At 47.5% G+C, this 19,330-nt stretch overlaps 1 protein-coding gene across 1 annotated transcript; it reads left to right on the top strand.

Annotated features, from left to right (window-relative positions):
• Window positions 1-4,696: 4,696 nt before the first annotated feature.
• On the top strand, window positions 4,697-19,326 carry LOC144718010 (galactosylgalactosylxylosylprotein 3-beta-glucuronosyltransferase 2-like). Its single transcript, XM_078593868.1, has 5 exons — window positions 4,697-5,257; window positions 10,161-10,430; window positions 14,038-14,182; window positions 16,009-16,157; window positions 19,240-19,326. Exons 1-5 carry the CDS (start codon window positions 4,802-4,804, stop codon window positions 19,324-19,326), a joined length of 1,107 nt encoding a protein of 368 aa, XP_078449994.1. The 5' UTR covers window positions 4,697-4,801.
• Window positions 19,327-19,330: the final 4 nt, after the last annotated feature.

The following is a 19,330-nucleotide window of genomic DNA, read 5'->3' as shown; positions in this document are numbered from 1 at the left end:
ATTGGAGAGACAAAAGTGGCTGGGCGTTGTGCTGGCCGCCCACCCCCTCGTGTGCCGTGCCTGCCTTCATAGGTGCTCGCTAACAGCACTTGCCCCAACAGTCTATTATGGCTATACGGGTGATCGTTGTCTTTGTTAAGACGTGCTCACAACTGTTAACCTCGCATTTCTCCAGCAGTTAAAAAATAAGTCTCGCTTTGTTTTCTATTTGCTACTTTGCCACTGCCATAGTAACGTGGAATGCCCACCATAGACTCATGCATATCCGCTGAGATAAGTACCACCTCAACCCACATTTGAAAATAAAGACACTGACATTTTTGTAAGATGCCTTTTCATTCTATCTAATTGCTACCCTCTATAGCCTATCTGTTCTCAGTGCGTATAAAGCAGTGTCATTGCCTAACATGTTAGCTTATAATTTTATTCAGTGTCAAATTCATTTATGAAACAACGTTTGTAAAATGATGATGTGGTAACAAATCTTGACTTGTGTGGATGGGCACGGTGCTGTGGCAAGCAAGAGTCAACATCGATAGAGAGACGGGGGGGGGGGGACCACGCTCTTTAAAAATATCAAAACAGACACGGAGACGTGGGCATCGCGAGCAAACGTGAAGATTGCCCCCCAGACTGATGCACGGGCGATGAAATCCACGTTGTAGATGAATAAACAATTAGCCGTGATGTAGTAGATTCCCTTATAGCATCGCTTGGTGTGTAATTAAAGTTGGACGTTAGGAAACATTTGAACTTTAAACCGCAATGGGACAGAATGCGAATCGTAAATTATCTCTCGGCGAATGCAAATTGTATTTAGAACTGTCTAAGCAGTGTATAATTCTGAGAAATAATATTATTTTATACGCGCGAAGAGGCTTTTATCCGATTGTAAAAGCGTGGCCATTTCCTAAATTGTGATATTTTCCCAAACATGTTTCGGCAGAGCAATTTGCACCCCGCATTACTCAGAGTCGCAGTGTTTGCTGCATTGACCAATGCGGCCCAATCGGCACGTTATAGCTGAATGGTCTGGGGGGGATGTGGATATGCTTGCTGCTCCATTGGAGCTATCAGGTTTGATTCACGGTTGTGGACACGACAAATGGACAGGCTTGCCACGTAGTCGGCAAATGCACGGAGCTGAAACGACGACCACAGCGACGCCGACAATTCAGGAACTCGTCACAGGGCCGTCGGATTGGCAAGGGGACGAATCGTGGATCGGCTGAGTCTCGTCATTCAAGAAATGCACAGCAGCCAAATGTTTCTTTATAATAGGAAGCCACGATTCTGAGAGGTTGTTTGTCACCCTAAAATAAAGACGGAGACACACATCTATATTAAAAACCAGGTACCATCTCTATATGCACACTCTCTGTCTTTTTTAATGATGACCTGGAATACTTAAAATAGGCGTGGACAAAAAAAAAGCACAACAGTTGCAAAATATCTCAAATTCCATTAATCAAATATGGTATCAGATAACGGGGTGGAGCGGTGGCACCTTGGTAAGGGGATTGCGTGTGGAAGCCAGTAACCTGAGTGTGATTCCTGTCCATGGCCTACCCCCTTCACCAGTACACACTATCCAGTATGGTGAAGAATGTTCCACCACCCACCTCCGTGATGACATGAAGTGGGTTGACCTTCATCCAGTAGTTGATATACAAAGGGCTGTAAATGATTATATATATGTTTTATTGTTGTTGCTTACAAATGCAACACGCCGTACGCGACGCGTCCCTGTATTGGTATACAAGTTGCATATTGAATAGGAAATGCTGCAGTTGGAAGGCGGCAGCGCGGTGACAGATACAATGGAAAAGATTTGTCTGCGAACGCGTTCGTCAAATTAAGGCGGTTGTGTTCGTGTCGCCGGTGCCGTTCACAGCCCAAAATGCACTGCCCCCTAAATTGCCGTTAGATCAGCGCGGTGGCGGCTGTTAATGGGGATCCTTTTCATCCGAACCTATTCAAAGATGTTATTTGTAGTCAACAGAAAGTACACAGGCTGGAGAAGTAATAGCACGCCATAATGACACGCCAGAGCCTTAGATATTGGACTAATGAAAATGTATTTGTTTACTCCGCTGCCTCTGTTGTGAAATGAGGACAAGGAAAATGTGACCAACAATCCACGGCATTTAATTACCATTAAGTACAGCACGCGCGTGATGCTGCCGTGGTGTCATGTTGTGTGTACACCGCAGTTAGTCAATTGCCAGGTCGGGTGTCGTGGAGTACAGTAAACAAATGTGTATGCTCAGTGTGGAAGAGGAGGCCAAATACCCTCTCGAGAGGGGGCTCTCGAGAGCTCCCTCTCGCTGAGGCCCTTCTGCCAGCAGTGCCTTGGGTAAGTAATTGCAGGGCTGCACCTTTACCATTATGGTAAAATAAAGGTTGCTACTGCACGACTGAGCGAAATTTCACGTTTGAGCAGATGTCCTGTCTACCTTTGTAAAAAAAAATAACTGAAAGCCAGAGAAGCTCGATAGGTCCTGAACTGGTTAAATAAAGACCCCTTGAATTGCATTGATTTATCCCAATGCCGTGCAGGCACTGCACGTGTCTTATTGACGGAATGGCTCGCCCTGGGAATTCCATTTAGCTGTGGGGGGGGGGGTGCAGTCGTCGGGTCAGACATAATATTACGGGGGATCACATCTGGCTGTCTCTCAAGCCAAACACTGCTCCTTATCTCACCGGTGGGCCGCCGCATTTGTGTTTAGATTATTTTGCTCCTCGAAGAGGAGTGCTCATGCCCTCTCCTATTCACAGAGGCGCGCCGCTGCACATCTGTTTGGAGTTACCATGGTTCGCGCCGCCGTGAGAAGATTAACGGAATCATGTTAACACTGTAATCGCCTGGGTAGCACTGCAAATAGAATACAAAAAAGAGACTGATTATTTTACCCGGGAAAGCATCGCCGAGTCCCAGGACTCTATTTCAGAGGGAATCTCAATCTCGATGTTTGGGTGACTGCATTCATTTGTCTTCGGTCTCTTGTGGGAGGAAATCAGTGAACTCTGAGAAAACCAAAGCATATGACGGCTCATCACGCCACACTGCTCTCTCCTGGCCATTTCACAGGCCTACGCATTACAACACCGTCCACGGAAAGTCGCACCAAACCAAGAACCAACCAGACTCAACCGTGCTAAGCTGCTTCTGAGATGCGACGAGATCAGATGCATGTAGGGTGTCTGGGTCACAAGTGGCTAAGAATGCATGATCCACAATGGTACGTATTCGAAATCAAATCCGGTTCAGGGGCTGACTCGGCCAATCGTCCATCTGATGTGGATAAAAAAAAGAGTACCGGACTGATTTGTTCAAGTAAACAATGGTTGTCTTATGGAATGCCTGACCTTCCTGAAATGAGTCTTGAAGGTCAACGATGCTTCGTGGTTACATACCTGACGTTAATAGGATTGCAGGTCATGATAACAGGGTGTTGTTCAGTGTTTGAACTCCAGCTTAGATCGCTCTAAATATAGATGTGTCGTTGAACCCGCCACCACCCGACACAGCCAATTAGTAAGGTTTATCACGGAAACAAACCCACAACATTTACAATTGTACATGTTGTGGGTATACTCTCCAACACACCGGTTTGTTGAACTAGTAACTAATTGACACGTGTGATTACGTGACAAGCCATACTCATTGGCTATGTCAGGTGGTGGCGGGTTAAACGACACATTTATATTTACACGATCTAATCCCCTTCAACTCCCCCCCCTCCTCTATCATGAATGATATTGGTCGCCAAAGCCTCTTACGTGCTAAAGTCATTGTATTGTTCATAATTTACAGGGTCAGTGTAGACATCTCTCGACGCGGGGTTGTTGGTCATCGCCGGGAGTCAAACTCAGTTAGACGGGCTCAAATATTTAGTGCGCCAACCACTTCGCCCCCCCCCCCCATTACCGCGTGTCTCCGTGGATTTGTATGACGACTCTAAGTTCAGTGCAGCGCGGAAGAGGAGCTAAGCGCCGGGTGACTGCAAGGCAGCTTCGGAGTGCTCTTCCAATGAAAGGCACCGTATAAAAGTGATTTATTATCATTTGGAACAGCCACACTCGGGGGTGTTCTGAGTGTCCTGCTCTCGGGAGAGGGGTGGTGGTGGGGGCTAGAGGGGGTGTGTGCGCGTGTACCCCTGCTTATGACACTCCCCGCCCCACTCCCCCACCCGCCACCTCCCCTTCCTTATCATATAAATTTACGAGGTCTCTCTCGCACTCGATGCATTTGCAAGGGGACTCCAGTCACACAGCTCCACCTACCGCACGCACCGTGGCAGGAGTAGGCGCAGAATGGGAGCGTTACAATAGAGCGGCGTGTGCGTGCGTGCGTGCGCACGTCCACGCGTACGCACGGCTTCTCTCGGCACCACGGCGCGGCGTATGAACTGTCGGTAGCATTGTGAGCCTAGTCCCAGAGTTCATTCATACACGTGTCGTGGCTGAATCGTCCGTATGACGTCGCTTCGCAAAACAAAAGCCGGAGACAAAGGCGTCCGCAGAACTTGGCTGATGAATGAATTGGACGGATACATCAATTAATCTACACTGTGGATGAATGGAGGCGACGATGAATGAACGAATGGATGGTAGGGTGGCAGAGTTAATTAATGAATGGGCGTGACGGAGGTGCACTTGGGCTCCAGTATCCTCTTCCGTGTGCCATGCCCACCAGCCCAGCTCAACCCCAGCTTCCACCTCTGTGTGATCTCCAGCCCATGCAGCAACATAAGCAGCAGGTGGTGGTCGTGTTACTGTTGCCGGCGGTCTCATCATGAGGTCCTACAGGTTCAGCCGCCTCCTCGCCGCTTTCCCCTGGCTCCTGGTCGCTCTGCTCGTGGCCGACTTCAATTTGAACCGAGCCGGACCCAGAACGCCCACGTCCTCGCCGACTGAGAGGATATTGCAGCAGCAGCAGCGGCACCTACAGCTGCAGAAGCTGCGGCCGCACGCACCGTCACCTCTCGCACGGCCCGCAGCAGCGGCGGTGGCAGGAGCAGTGCCGGCACGAGCAGCAGCAGCTTGGAGGCTTCGACCTCTATCGGTGCCGCAGCCGCCTCCCCCTCCTCCTGCACCTCCTCCTCTTCCCATTCACGCTGCAGCTGCGGCAGTGTTAGTATCAGCGGAAGCTCAAGGGACACCTGCAGCAGTGATCTACGTGGTGACGCCCACGTACGCACGGCCGGCTCAGAAGGCGGAGCTCACGAGGCTTGCGAACACGTTCAGACAGGTGAACCTCGCTGCCTTGCTGTCACTCACTCGCTTGTCTATGGACACACTAAGACAAAGATCCCCCGTATATAGCCTGAACTATTGGGGCAAGTGCTGCGGGCGAGCACCTATGAAGGCTGGCACACGAGGGCGTGGGCGGCCAGCACCACGTCCGACTGCCTTTGTCTTCCCAGTGACGATGTTTACTCATCGCACCAGGTATTTATTTGAGGTTGAGTCGACATAGGGGAGGCCCAGTACCGGTTCAGATAATCGTCACTGGTGCTGGCTGTGAGCGGGGAATCGAACTCAGGTGGCCGGGTTCGTACCGCAACACGCAACCGCACACACGCGCCAGCGTTTGGGAGGCTGCTGCTGCCGCCGGGGTGTAATGGTGAGCGGTCTGGATTAGCGAGCCGAACGGTTCTATTCGATTTACCCGCACGGCAGTTGAAGCAATTGACAAGTTTGTTAAGGCGATAAAATGTATCTTCCCCTTCCCTCTGTCCACCCAGCTGTAGTATGAATGGGGTATGCCGCAGTTGGTCGATGAGTGGAGGTCGCTTGTGGTAGGTGTAAGGTGTGGGTACTTTACACCTCTGGAGCTAAGCTCAAATGGAATGGGGAAACGCTGCAAACAGCAGCATGGACCGTGATTGGGACCACCGCGAGTCGCAGATCGCGAGAAATTACTGCGGCTCTGGGTGGCGCCATGGTGGCTAGGAGATGTTAACTCCCTCGCCTGATATGCAGGAGGTCGTGGGTTCGTTCCCGACCCGGACGCGTGCTGCTGTATATTTGGAGTTTGCGTCTCTCATCGTGGTCGCGTGGATTTTTCTCTGGGTCATCCGGTCTTTTCCTCCACATTTAAAATCAATGTCACGCGTTTAACCTATTTGTCTGCTTTAACTTTCCACACGATAAGCCACTTCTTTGAGCTATCACATATGACCAAATCGCTTTTGAAAAAAAGCTATATAGCTCAGTGGGCCTTATCTGGTGAAATAAAAAGTTTAGTTTAGTTTAAGCAGAGGAGAATCCGCTTTGCTCACGTGTATCTCTTTCCCCATTCCGTTCTAGTTAATCCAGTATAATACCTCATACGTGAAAGTTAAGCATCAACATGGTGAAGTATGCTCAAACAATTCGCCATGACCCAACACAGCGTGGGGAGGCCGTTATTGGCAAGGGGGGGCTGTCAATTTAAATAAAACCACCCCGCCTGAGTGTGCATCCCATGATCACTGTCATATGTGGCATGTGAGACTCCCCAACTTGCAAGGCAATGGGATGCAGTACAGGTGACTCTCGATTTACGAAAGGGATGCGTTCTTCCAAAAACACACGCGTGAAACGAAATGTTGTAAATCGAAATTCCTTTTCTAATTAGTTTATGACAAAAAATTATGGATGTGTTTCCTTCTCCTAATGTAAAAATATTGACCCACTTTTTGACGATACAAAACATGTTAACAAATAATATAATGTACGATTGAATAATAATTAATTACAAAGATAAATTCGTAACCATTTCTGGGAACTCACCAAAACATCCGCTGCATGTTGGAATGACTTGAGGAGGTGACATGGAGGCGTTACCGTTTCACTGTGACGCTGTCAAACGAGAAGCAACCTTCTCGTTTGATGATCTCGTGGCGCGTGCCAGAGTGAAATTTCATTAATGCGGAATTTAGATTTCGTAAATCAAAAAGTGTTCATAATTTACCAGGGCTACCTGTACATCTATTTCAGAATTAGTATTTATCGTGGAGGAATCCGATGAGCTACAAATCTCTTTTCACAGGTGCCCAGTGGAGGCAGGTCAGAACGTTACTTTGGTTACGGACCAAACAGGGCGGATGTTTGAGTGTTTTCCTCTCATATGCGTGGGTTTTCTCCAGTCATTCCCATTTCCTTCAACGTATAGAAACTCAATGAGGATGTTGCAAAACATCCTAAGCAGGAGCATGTTGAAATACGAGTATTGAGACTCAGTGATGCCTTTGTATACTGTATAGAATAAGTAATTGTACATCACGGTACTGTATGTATTTTATACATTATTCGGCTTGGAGAAATGAAGATACGATGAGCTCTTGCTTTGGATCATTGGGGCTCAGAGTTTGCACTTAATGCTTGAGAATCTATTGTTTTTCTCCACAATATAATCTCAAGGATTTGGCAACATTGGCTCTTGGATGTGAATTATAATAATACGTACAAGTTGTCTGTTCTACTGACCTAGTTACAGATCATCTTGCGTATGTCACTTTCACAGCTCCTGTAGCAAAATGTGAAATCCAAATGATAGACACCCAGCGGATAAATGCCTGTCGCCTGAAGCATTGCCATGTAAACCCCTTTCCCGAGAGGCAATTTAAAATGCATTATTCCACTTTTAAAATCAGATACCTCCAAAATATATTTACAGATAGTATACGTGTGAATGTGTGGGGAGCAGTAGTGTAGCGGTTAGCACGCTGTGCTGCTGCCACCCGAGTTCAATTCCCGCTCATAACCAATAACAGTAACAAATACTTTAATCCGTCATGGGCCTCACCTAGGTCGACTCAGAACCAAATGAGTAGCTGGCGAGGTGTGTAAGACATTGGCACTGGGGATACAAAGGCGGCCGGGCGTTGTCTTGGTCATCCACCCTCTCGTGTGCCGTGCCGGCCTTCATAAGTGCTCGCTCACAGCACTTGCCCCAAGAGTCTGTTAAGGCTACACAGGGCATCGCTGTCTTTGTGTGTGTGTGACAGAGAGTATGAATGAATGGTTTTGTCATGAGGGAAGATGTACGTACCTACTTTAGGCTTGGCCACTTTTTAGCCTTCAACACTTCGAGGCTGTGTCAACAAAGCTTTTTACAGATAACACACGTTTAAAATAAATCGTCGTTTTCTGGACATAGTGTTGTAGTGGTGAGTGCACCGCAATCTGGACCTGGCAACCTGAGTTTGATTCCTGGCCACAGCGAGCATCAGTGGTCAGTAATATCTGAATCGGTCCTGCACCCCCTCCACCCACTGACCAGCGTGGTGAAGTATGGTCAAACAAAACACTTGTTTGGCCAACAGATATTTTATGAGACACTCTGATGGCAGCTTACTTGTTATACTGCCGTTTATAGGAAAGGATGAATTCAGTTTATATTTCATTGCAGTGTCGGTGGCTATCTCACTCAGTCTCTTCGTCATCCACCAACCCTACCCAAGTCGCGGGATTACAGGCGTGCATCACCTGGCAAATTGATTGCATCAAAAGAGTCGACCTTTTCAGAAACACTTTTGAACAACGAAATCAATGAGACAATCACACTTACATTAAATAATACACCAGAGTGCAGAGGTTAATACAATGAGAACCGTGTTGTGGGATGTCAACCGTGGTCACCCCAGGATTAAAAAATCCCGCGTTAAGGGATTACACACGATTGCTCTGCGGTGGCCGTTATGCACTCCCCTGTACCTCTTCTACAAGGTTAGCAAAACAGAGTGAAACAACAAATCACAGTCAACCCAAACAAATTGAAATAATTTTTTTCTCATTGTCTATATTAGGCATTCCATCTTTATCTCACGTCACTACACTGGGAAATCAAGGTGTGAACTTTGAGCTGCAAATGTATCATCCCATGAGGGGGTTACAACCGCCTGCGATTCAAAGATGCTGCTGGGAATTCCTTTCACCCGGACTGCGTGGGGCGAGGGGTCACGGGGGGGGTCTCTGAATTAATGCCACCCCGACATCTCCGTGTGTTCACTGCAAATTCAGTAATTGAGACTGGAGTGGAAGATGATGCAAATGCCATTTGCAATTAAAATTCGTAGCCTCTGCTACTTTTCCACGAGAACATGAATCCGTGCCCTGACCACTTTAAGTGTGCTGCGTGTGGTGGTGCTTCGCTCAAAGCAAACTCTGAGCGAGTGGACGGGTCAAATACCAGTCACAGGGTTGACTTGGCCTATCATCCATAACCTCGCTCGTTGAAAATTCTGTCTTATATGTGAAATGATAAACTCATTCTGTAGATCATTTGATATATATATAAGCACATGTCGCGTGCATTGTGGAGAGCACGGAAGTTACGTTACAGATCCAAGTGCCTTCACAGGATCCCAGCATTGCCAGCACGGTCCTCTGACACATCAGGCACCCTCCCACGTGGCCACCTCAATGTTGATCTTTAAAAAAAAATACTATTTGGTTCACTTGTCTAAAGATCAAAAATGTAATTGTGCAGCCCTGCGATTACTGACAACTCCTGGCAGAAGGGCCTTGACTACGGGGATCTTAAGAGAGCGGGTATTCTGCCTACACTTTCACGCTGGCTAGACATCTTGGAAGAGCCGGGAGTACCCACGCTTTACCCCACCACGCACGACCTACCGATCGAGTGTAGTGGAGCATTCTATACTGCGAGGTGGACAAGTGTGGGGTGATTTGAGAAACTCGCCCGGAGTTTCAACTGCCGCGTCATTGAGATTGAGTTGAACTGACGACCTCTGGATATGCCAGTCCAGTGTGCTAATAACTACACCACATCTGCATGTCACAGCAGGCGCATTGAGATAACAAAATAAGTGAGTCGCAGTGAAGATGTTAGTTTGTCATGGGCGTACTGGGGGTAAGAAAGAGAAAATTCAGCCACACGTCAGACAACTTACATGGCTGATTGCACAATTACGACAATGAGCGATGACAAAAAAAAATGTACCTTGCTGCTCCAACTGGCACGCTGATAGATGGAATCGATCCGGCGACACTCTGGATTGCAAGTGCGGTACCCTGGCCGTTCACACCACGGAGATATCCACCCACTCTGTTCATTCGCCCAGATGAGTCCAGACAACCGTGCGTGCGATGCGCCCAAAACGTGACGACAGCCCCGCGTTTAAATTCCGGGCGCGCGACGGCAGGTGCCGTGGCTGCACTGGGTGCTCGTGGAGGACGCGCCGTCGCAGTCGCCCATGGTGCGCGCCCTGCTCGCGCGCTCCGGCGTGCCCGGCGCCACGCACCTGTGCGCCGTCACGCCGCGCCGCTACCGCCGCGCCGGGCTGCCCCGCGCCAGCGAGCAGCGCAACGAGGCGCTGCGCTGGCTGCGGGGCGAGGCGGCGCGCGGGCCCCTCCCCGCCGTCGTCTACTTCGCCGACGACGACAACACCTACAGCCTGGAACTCTTCCACGAGGTGAGGTCGTGGAGGTCGAGAAGTCATCGTCGTCGTGGCCCGTGCCATTGACGCCGCCTCGTCTCGACGCCGCTGCCGCTCCCACTTCCGTTAGATCCGGCCAGCGGTCGCAGTTGGCTCCCGCTCTCTGGAATGTCCACTTACGGCCTCGGCACAACCGGGCGTTCTTCACCGCCCACCCTCGCAGTCGATACGCCTGCATCGCACCCCACCACCACCACCTTTGCCACCCCAGCGTCGATGTGTTCACACACTGCACCGGATACTCATTTGAGGCTGATTCGATCTAAGGTAAATCCCAGGACGACTGCAGATGTCATTTACTGCTGTGTTGTGCATCGTGGTCAGCAATAAAACCTGCGTCGTCTCTATGATGGCAGAGCGATGCACACATGGGTGGGCATGGGCCTTGCCTAGGCAAAGGGGCCCAAGCACTGCGCTACGCATAGGGGAGTGGGGGGGACAACGACGCCGGGAAGGAGATCCCGGTTCATTCCTTGCACCAGGGCCCATGCCGACCACGCTACCCCACCTCCCCACACGTCAAACCTCGTTTGCCAAGATTGTGACGTCATGCATTCACTGCTGTGCCACCGCTCCCCACACACATTTAAAGGGTGGGCCACAAGTCAGAACACATAGGGTTATTAAGTCACGTAAATAAATTAAATCACGACGTTTCGGAGGCAACACAAGCCTCCGTCTTCAGGTGGAACCGTCACAGCAAAGTTACTGTATCAAGTGAAGAGAACTCTAAGAGACACGAGATTATATACAGGTTAAGGGGGGGGGGAGGAGCCAGGATGGGCCGTGGAAGCTTGTGTTGCCTCCGAAACGTCGTGATTTAATTTATTCATTTTCTTTTTTACCTAAGTGACTTTACCGACAAAACCAAAGAGTATGAACTCTTGCAGTCACGAAAACTTCAAATCTAGAATTTATTTAATTTGCTTGGAACACCGGCATTAAAAATGTAATATATTTTTTTTATTTCAGTTAATAATGAATCTGTTATCATAGATGACGTTAAAAAATGGGAAGAAAATTGACGAAAGACGAACGAGTTCAATTCGATTTTATGTACGCTAAAGAAAGCAGCTGCAATAAAAAAAAACACAATGCATTTCAACAGATAATTAATGCATTCATTGATGTTCATGAAAGTCAGTTTGATCATGTGTTAAAATAAATAAATAAATGAAATAACCCTATGTGTGCTGACTTGTGGGCCGCCCTGTACATGCATAAATTATATTTGGCAATTAATTTGATGCCACCCGAAATCAATTGCTGTCTTCCACGACTTATCCTCCTCTTCAAGGCATCAGATGTATCTGCCTGCATCTAGGGAGACAAAAATGCTTTAAAAATATGAAGAGAGTGCGCATTGGGGTTTAAATCATTTACACACGCCGCCTGTGCCAATTAGAACTTGGGCCATGATCAATTACTTGCCAGCGATATTTCTAAACAATTATTTTAATTGTTGTGCTGACGGGATTGGGGATTGTCAAACGAGTGTGTGATGGCACTTATCTTCATTGGTGGCCGCAAACCTATGATGGAAATTCCATATTTCCATGGTAAATAAAAAAAACCCACTGGTGTCATCCCACAAATTTGTACTGTATTGCATCAGTGGTGGAGCGTGTTTGGTATTCGCCCCGGTGAAATTAAGTAAATGGGGCCTCCTGTCCAATTTCTCTCCTCTTCGTAACCCGCAACGGAGGACATCTCCAGCCCGGTGCATCATAGGAACGTGGAATTTCCGCTACTGCCTGAACATGGCCTGTGCGGATGCGGATGGGCACCACCCCCACGTTTGTTTGAGTGGCGAAATGTGTTCGTGATTTATTTAAATACACGGGGCCCGTGCCGTTAAACTGCATCTCATCTTACGGTGTCCGCTTCTGCCACCTGCTGGTCAGCTCGAGAAAATTGTCGCGTGCTCACGTCCAAGGGCGCGTGCTTGGGGATGCCAACATTACAGATAAAGATCGAGTGAAAGAGTTCCATACCCATTGGAGCAGTGTTCATCTCCGTACAGCCCTGAACCAGTGTTGGGAAATTCTCGCTCATTGAGATGACCAGCATAGGAGATCTAGTCAAATAATAATAGTGCACCAATTCGGCTGTCCACACTGATATACAATCACTGTCAGACCACGTAGCTTTAGGAAGCTGTTGTGGCAGTCTCCATCTAAAGTGACTCAGTTTTCGTCCTGAATGTTTTCAAAACGAGTTCCTCTCAACAACGCACATTTTATACAACGCGCTCCCTGCACGAGCTGCTGCAACGCGGCGAGAGTTTCGGAATGAGAGCGACCTCCCCCAGTTTGACGCGGAATGTGAGGGTTACATCGTCACTCTGTCTCCACGATGACTCCCATACTGACACGGTTTTCTTGCTCGCATTCATTGTAACGGTGGCCTAAGGCAAGACGACCACAATGCACCTCTTCAGAAAATGCTGATGGTTGTTGCATAGCGCACAGCGCTTGTGTGCTTTTGCACGTCTACGTGTTGTTCGAAACTGTGACTTGCACTGGAAATTGGTGACCATACAATTACCACTAGACGCAGGCGAATATACGAATACAGGGACACAAACGAATGCACTTATTTTAAATTGCCAACTTGAAATGGCACTGTTGCTGTCTCATTGTATTTGCATTTCCCATGTGTGTCACCACATGCTAATGACAATGCTGCAGCTGTAACCTCCGATGGCGCCTTTGGAATTTGGTCAAATAATTAACACTGAGCACCGAGGGAATGCAGAGCAGCATCTGTTGCAGGCCAAAAATAAGCACAGGGACCCTGGGAATGTAATCGTAGCAAACCAACAGCGATCTTTATATATATGTTAATACGAGCTCTTATTCATTCGCATGTCAGTTTCTACTAATTGTTCAAGAGTAACATTGCAGATAATACAAAACATGCGAATTTGGTTGTAAGGCATTTTTATTTCAAAGATCAAAGAAGTCTCCATGCTCAAATGAGTACAGCGATGCTCATACCAGTTAGCGGCTCGGAGCCACTCGTGGAAATTACACATTCCTATGGTGGGGACAAGTTTCTCCAAATAAATTTTCCACAAAACAATACTCATTTATTGACCTCAGAGGGATGATCGGCTGATTCAGCTGCAGAGTAGAGAGTTGAACTCAACCGCCGTCCCACCACCATTATCGGCCATGATCTATCAACCGCTAGACGAAGGGCTCAACAAGCTGTTCACCGCCTCTCATGGTCACGCAATGCAACATAACAGTAGTTCACTCGGCCTAAAAATGAGCACCAGGAAAGATCTGGTCAACATCAGCCTACAACCCTGGCCTCAACCACCTCCTCGTTTAGCGTGCAATAGTGGCCATAGCATACACTCGCTAGAGCTGGATCCACGTGTGAGGAATCAGTTGCAGCATGCGTTAGTTGCATGCAAACGTCCAACTTGGGTTGCATGCAGCTGAGTCGCTGAGATGTTTGTATGCCCAGTATGGATGCGGAGCTTCGTTCGCACCGTGTACCTAGCCAAACCGCGCTAATCGGAGGTGTGCTCCCGGAATTGACGGCACTTTCGCACCTGTCCGTCGTCATGCAGATGCGGGATACGCGCAAGGTGTCCGTGTGGCCCGTGGGTCTGGTGGGCGGGCGGCGGTACGAGCGGCCCGTGGTGCGAGCGGGACGCGTGGTCGCCTGGTACACGGGCTGGCGGCCAGACCGGCCCTTTGCCACCGACATGGCCGGTAAGTCCACTGAAGGAAAATCGGTCGGACGTTTCATATTCAGTCTTACACGTAGGCTTTCGCGACCAATGTTATTTATAATAAAGGTTTTTGGGTTAGAGTGCGTAAATATAAATGTGTCGTAACCCATCCACCACCCGATACAGCCGGTAAGGTTTGTCACATAAACAACGTGCCAATCAGTTACTACTTCAGCCCACCGGTGTGTTGGAGAGTAATTGTAAATCTGGATTTACTCTCCAACACACCGGTGGGCTGAAGTAGAAACTAACTGGCGCGTTTTTTACGTGACTAACCTTACTCGCTGTGTAGGGTGGTCGAGGGTTACGGCACGTTTGATATTCGTTTGACATTCGCAACCAAAGCACTTTCCGACAAATCTGTGAAAACCCATAACAAATCATATAACTCTCTAACGCTATAACAATAACTCAAAGCACTTAGCTACACCATTTCAACTGGAATATAAAGGAAAGTACTTTTGAGAATATGCGACAAAACCTATTACTCTGTGTGGCTAAATGGTTTGTTTTTTTGCCATTAGTACGTTATAGTGTGCTATGATATTTGTTATAGGTTTTCACAGACTTTTGGTAGGATTCACGGTGAAACAAATGGCGCCACACATTTCCACAAGCGTTTTCCTTCATTTTCCAGTTGGAATGGTGTGGCCAAAGTGCTTTCGTTGCGATTGTCAAACGAATATCAAACGTCCGATCGATTTTCCTTCGGTGGTGAGTCCCACGTGGTCAGTGTCTCCCTTGCTCATCCTCAGCGGTGGTCCCGAGCTTTGGGATTTCACGGATAATGCCACGGAGTGGTTGAGGCGCCAGTCTTTCCATAAGGTGACTACTGTTGACCTCACGCAAAGTGGTATTGATTTTATTGACTCAGGAATATTGAAGGACTGAGCTGACTACCACACGCCCTGCCATACACTTACAATATACGAATTATTCATGAATATTACTTCTATCTAGGAGTTCTAATTTTATATACATATATATCCCTGCTCAAATAAATACATGTTTCAGTTGGCATTCAGTAGTAAACATTCCACATTCATCTGCTCGGGGCCATTACTTCCATAGGACAGTTGGCTGTTGACTTTCAGCAATATTTTACCATTTCATAAACAAGGCCACCCCTCCTAGTTAAACTTACTCTCGTGCTTTGTAAAAGCAGGAGGTATGTGAGTGTTTGTTCTTGTAAGTAGAGCAGTAGCGCAGTTGTTAGTACACTAAACTATAATCTTAGAGACCGAAGTTCAAATCTCGGACATAGCTAACATTAGTTGTGAATATCTGAACCTGCCCTAGGCCTCCCCTAGGTCTATGCAGCCTTAAATTAGTACCCGGTACAGTGTATAACATCAGCACTGGGGAGACAAACGCTATGTTGGCCTTAATATTAGATAACTGCCAACAGCACTTGTTCCAACAGCCTAAAGTCTATATGGATATCTATGTACGTATGTATGCACCTGTCCACAGTGAGCAATGGTAGTGTAGCGGTTAGCGCGCTGCACCGTGAACATAGCGACCCGAGTTCAATTCCCACTCACGGCGAACAACAACGACGATTATATGAATCGGTGTTGGGCCTCGACTCAGCCACAAATGAGTACTTGGTGCAATGCATAAATGTCACCACTCAGGAGACAAAGGGGGCCAGACGTGATGCTGGCCACTCACACCCCTCGTGTGCCGTACCGGCCTTCATAGGTGCTCGCTAGCAACACTTGCCCCAACAGTCTGTTAAAGCTTTGCGGGGGATATTTAGCTTCGTGTATTCATGTGCGCGTGTGTGTCCACGTGCGCATGCAGGCTTCGCTGTGAATCTGCAGGTGCTGCTGGAGAACCCCTTCGTGCAGTTTCGGCGCCGGGGTGGTCGCCCTGGGATGCAGGAGTCGGACTTTCTGCGTCAGATCACCACCATGCAGGAGCTGGAGCCCAAGGCTCGCAACTGCACCAAGGTGCAGAAGTTCAGCCATGTGCTCTGTGTCACCAGTGGAGGTCGAGTTCAGTTGATTGCTGCAGGAGGGTCCCGCTGAGCTCGAAAGCTCTGAATGCGGGATTCCTGTGTTGACAGCAGATGTGGTGGGGGGGGGGGGGCGCCACGGTGGCGAGATGTTAACTACCTCTCCTGATATACAGGGGTCGTGAGTTCGATCCCTACCCTGACGCCTGTATATTTAACGTTTTAATATTGTCCCTGTGGTGACGTGGATTTCTCTCCAGGTCTTTCGGTTTTTCCCTCGACAATTAGAATCATGCGTTACGAGTATTTTGTGTGCTGTAAATTTCCACGTGATCAGCCACGTCATTGGGCTATTCATTTATATAGTAAAATAAAATAAAAATTGTTTAATATTCCATAAAGCAAACAGAGTTTCAAACAAAGTTACAGGATTTACGTAAAATCCAGGCGCATTTTTTAAAAGTACACACAAACAATACAAATCAGTGAGCAAACATGGTATGCATGGCAAGTGTCAGGACCAGTATTGCATGGAACATAAATTATCGTCTTATAAATAGAGCAATATGTACTACTCACAAAAAAAAAAATATTCATGGTAAGATAGAATCTTGCTATGCAACATATAACGAATGGCATCTTGTCAAAGAACAATGAAATTACCAACCCACCATCAGCCTATCAATTGTTGAAATTGAGATGAAGTATTCTGATGACTATTACGAGATTGTCCAATGAGGCTGTCCTTGTCTCTCGAGCTCTAATCTGGTTGAACAAAATGCACTTGAATCTTGAATATTGCAACATGCTCATATGATCAGGGAGAAGCATTAGAACAAGCAAATAACATGTTGGTTTTGTAAAGCATCTAAATGCAAAAGTAGTGCCTTGCCAGCACTGCTTCATTCAGTGAGACTATGAGAAAAATGCATACTAAACAATATCACAGCAACAGCCTGCATGGACCATATTTCAACTATTTGTTATACCAGGTAAAGCTCACTGAACCTATATAACCTTCGCATTATCAAATATGGTGGCACCCTTGCTTGCATGGCACATGTAGTGACTGTTACCGTGTGAGAAAATAAATGACAAATATGAAGGAGAGTATAAACTATAAAAACAATAAACTATTTTAATGTGACCAGGTAAGGCCCACTGTGCCTATATAGCTCTGTTTCAAAAACGACCTGGCCACAAATGTTAGTTTTAAAGAAGTGGCTTATCATGTGGAAATTTATAGCAGCCAAATACTCTAAATGCATGTTTGTAAATGTGGATGGAAAAACTGGACTCGGAGGAAAATGCACGCGACCATGGGGAGAACATGCAAACTTCTAATGTACACACGTCAGGGTCGCGATAGAACTCACGACCTCCTGTATACCAGGCGAGGTAGTTAACATCTCGCCACCGTGGTGCCTCACATTCCATATACATTTATTATCCCGGACATCCTCGCTGAGTCTCAATACATTTTATTCAGGGGGTCCTGCACTGGGACATTTGATCAATTCAATTTTTAACAACCTTTCTATTCAAGTATATGCACACTGCTTGCAGTGTAACAGTCAGGGCACTGCACTTGCGATCCAGAGTTCGATCTCCTGGCGCGGCAGTTTAAACAATGGGGCAAGGTGTGTCTTAAATCCACACCCTCCTCCCGCTCCCTTCTGTGTTCACCCAACAGTGTAAATGTGTACATCATGGTTAGTCAGCAAGCAGGCCGCATTTGGTGCGGTGTATGTATGTTGAACTTCAATCTCACCGTATGTAGCCAAGCGTGATATTTGGAGGTGCTAATCGGGTCTAGTGTGGGTACGCCCACCTAGTCCAAGACATCTGGCCAGCGTGGCAGAGTAGGCCAAGATGACCCAAGCAAGGAGCTTTCCTTGTATCGGAGGCCCTTCTGCCATCAGTGGTGTGAGCGAGCAATAGCTCTCTGTTGCCGTTTGCCTGCAGAGGAGGGGGCAATGCAATCGAGGTGCGTGCCCTTGCGGTTCGTCGAGCTCCGAGTGTGTGTCCTTGCGAGCTTTGTTTGCCTGCACCGGTTAACGGGGGTTCACATCACTTCATTTATTGAGGCACGACGAGGTCGCGAGGTCCCGCACTCTGTCGCCCTCATCCTCCCCGCATTTTGCGTTTTCCAATTTCTCTCTCGGGATTGGGCGAATGAATTTCTCTTGCCAATTTTCGCAAACAAGTGCCGCGTCTCTGAAGGTGGTGATTTGGCCAGAACGTCAATGTGCATTCTAACACAATGACTTTATCAGCAAGCGACACTGGCGTTTGCAATTGAAGATACATCTGAAGAACTATACTGTATATATACACCTTTATTGAACAATGTGGCAACCTTCAGGATTGAAATACTCTGTCTAAATATGTGTAATCAATTTTTTGCACGATTTTTGTTTTCATAATGTTACTTTTTAAGACTCAAGTCGAAGTAGAAAGTGTCTTCTGGCTCAAATTTATGGTGGGACTGTGTTTAAATTTTCAATCGTTTAGCATCAACTTACCATGTCATCATCGATTTCATCATCTTCGATATCGCCATCACCACCACCATCGCTATCACTATCACCATAATCATCATCGTCCCTCCGTAGTTGTTGATATGAGCATCACTAGGGGAGTCTGCACCACTCAGTTTGAACTCAACAGTGCCCAATGGATGGGCTATAGGAATATATAAAATTTACACCATTAGCTGCCCCAGTACTGCCGCCAAAAGAAAAGAGGACCTCCAAAGGTTAATCCCCATTCAAATCTTAAACTCTGTCCGGTGCAGTTAAAGTCTATAAAAAACAAACAAACATTGGCTTCTTCCTATTCTTGATACTGTATGAATACCTTTGACTGTTTGCGTTAGAGATTTCAAGGTATTTGTATAGGCTATGCATGTGTCACTTGTTACCCAGGACACTTTTGTCATTGAGATATTCCATCTCGAGGGATTAACCATGTAATATGTATTCTTTTTTATTCACTCTCACCCACCGTGTCAGTCTATCCATCTGCTCGTTCACCTGCTCTGCGTCTGTTGTCATCCTCTCTCCATCTCTCCGCAGGTGCTCGTGTGGCATACGCGCACCGAGAAGGTGAATCTGGCCAACGAGCCAAGCGGCCAGGGCGACAGCGTGGAGGTGGAGGTGTGAGCAG

The sequence above is a fragment of the Lampetra planeri genome, chromosome 4, assembly GCF_965212315.1.
Source record: "Lampetra planeri chromosome 4, kcLamPlan1.2.h2, whole genome shotgun sequence".
Classification (NCBI taxonomy): Eukaryota; Metazoa; Chordata; class Hyperoartia; order Petromyzontiformes; family Petromyzontidae; genus Lampetra; species Lampetra planeri.
The sequence above is the reverse complement of the archived record's forward strand: the minus strand, read 5'-3'. Positions and strand labels throughout refer to the sequence as shown.

Coding starts and splice junctions, on each gene's coding strand:
- LOC144718010 (XM_078593868.1), top strand. CDS start 4,802: ATGAGGTCCTACAGGTTCAGCCGCCTCCTCGCCGCTTTCCCCTGGCTC. Junction 14,183..16,008: donor CTTTGCCACCGACATGGCCG/GTAAGTCCACTG, acceptor GTGCGCATGCAG/GCTTCGCTGTGAATCTGCAG. Junction 16,158..19,239: donor AGGCTCGCAACTGCACCAAG/GTGCAGAAGTTC, acceptor ATCTCTCCGCAG/GTGCTCGTGTGGCATACGCG.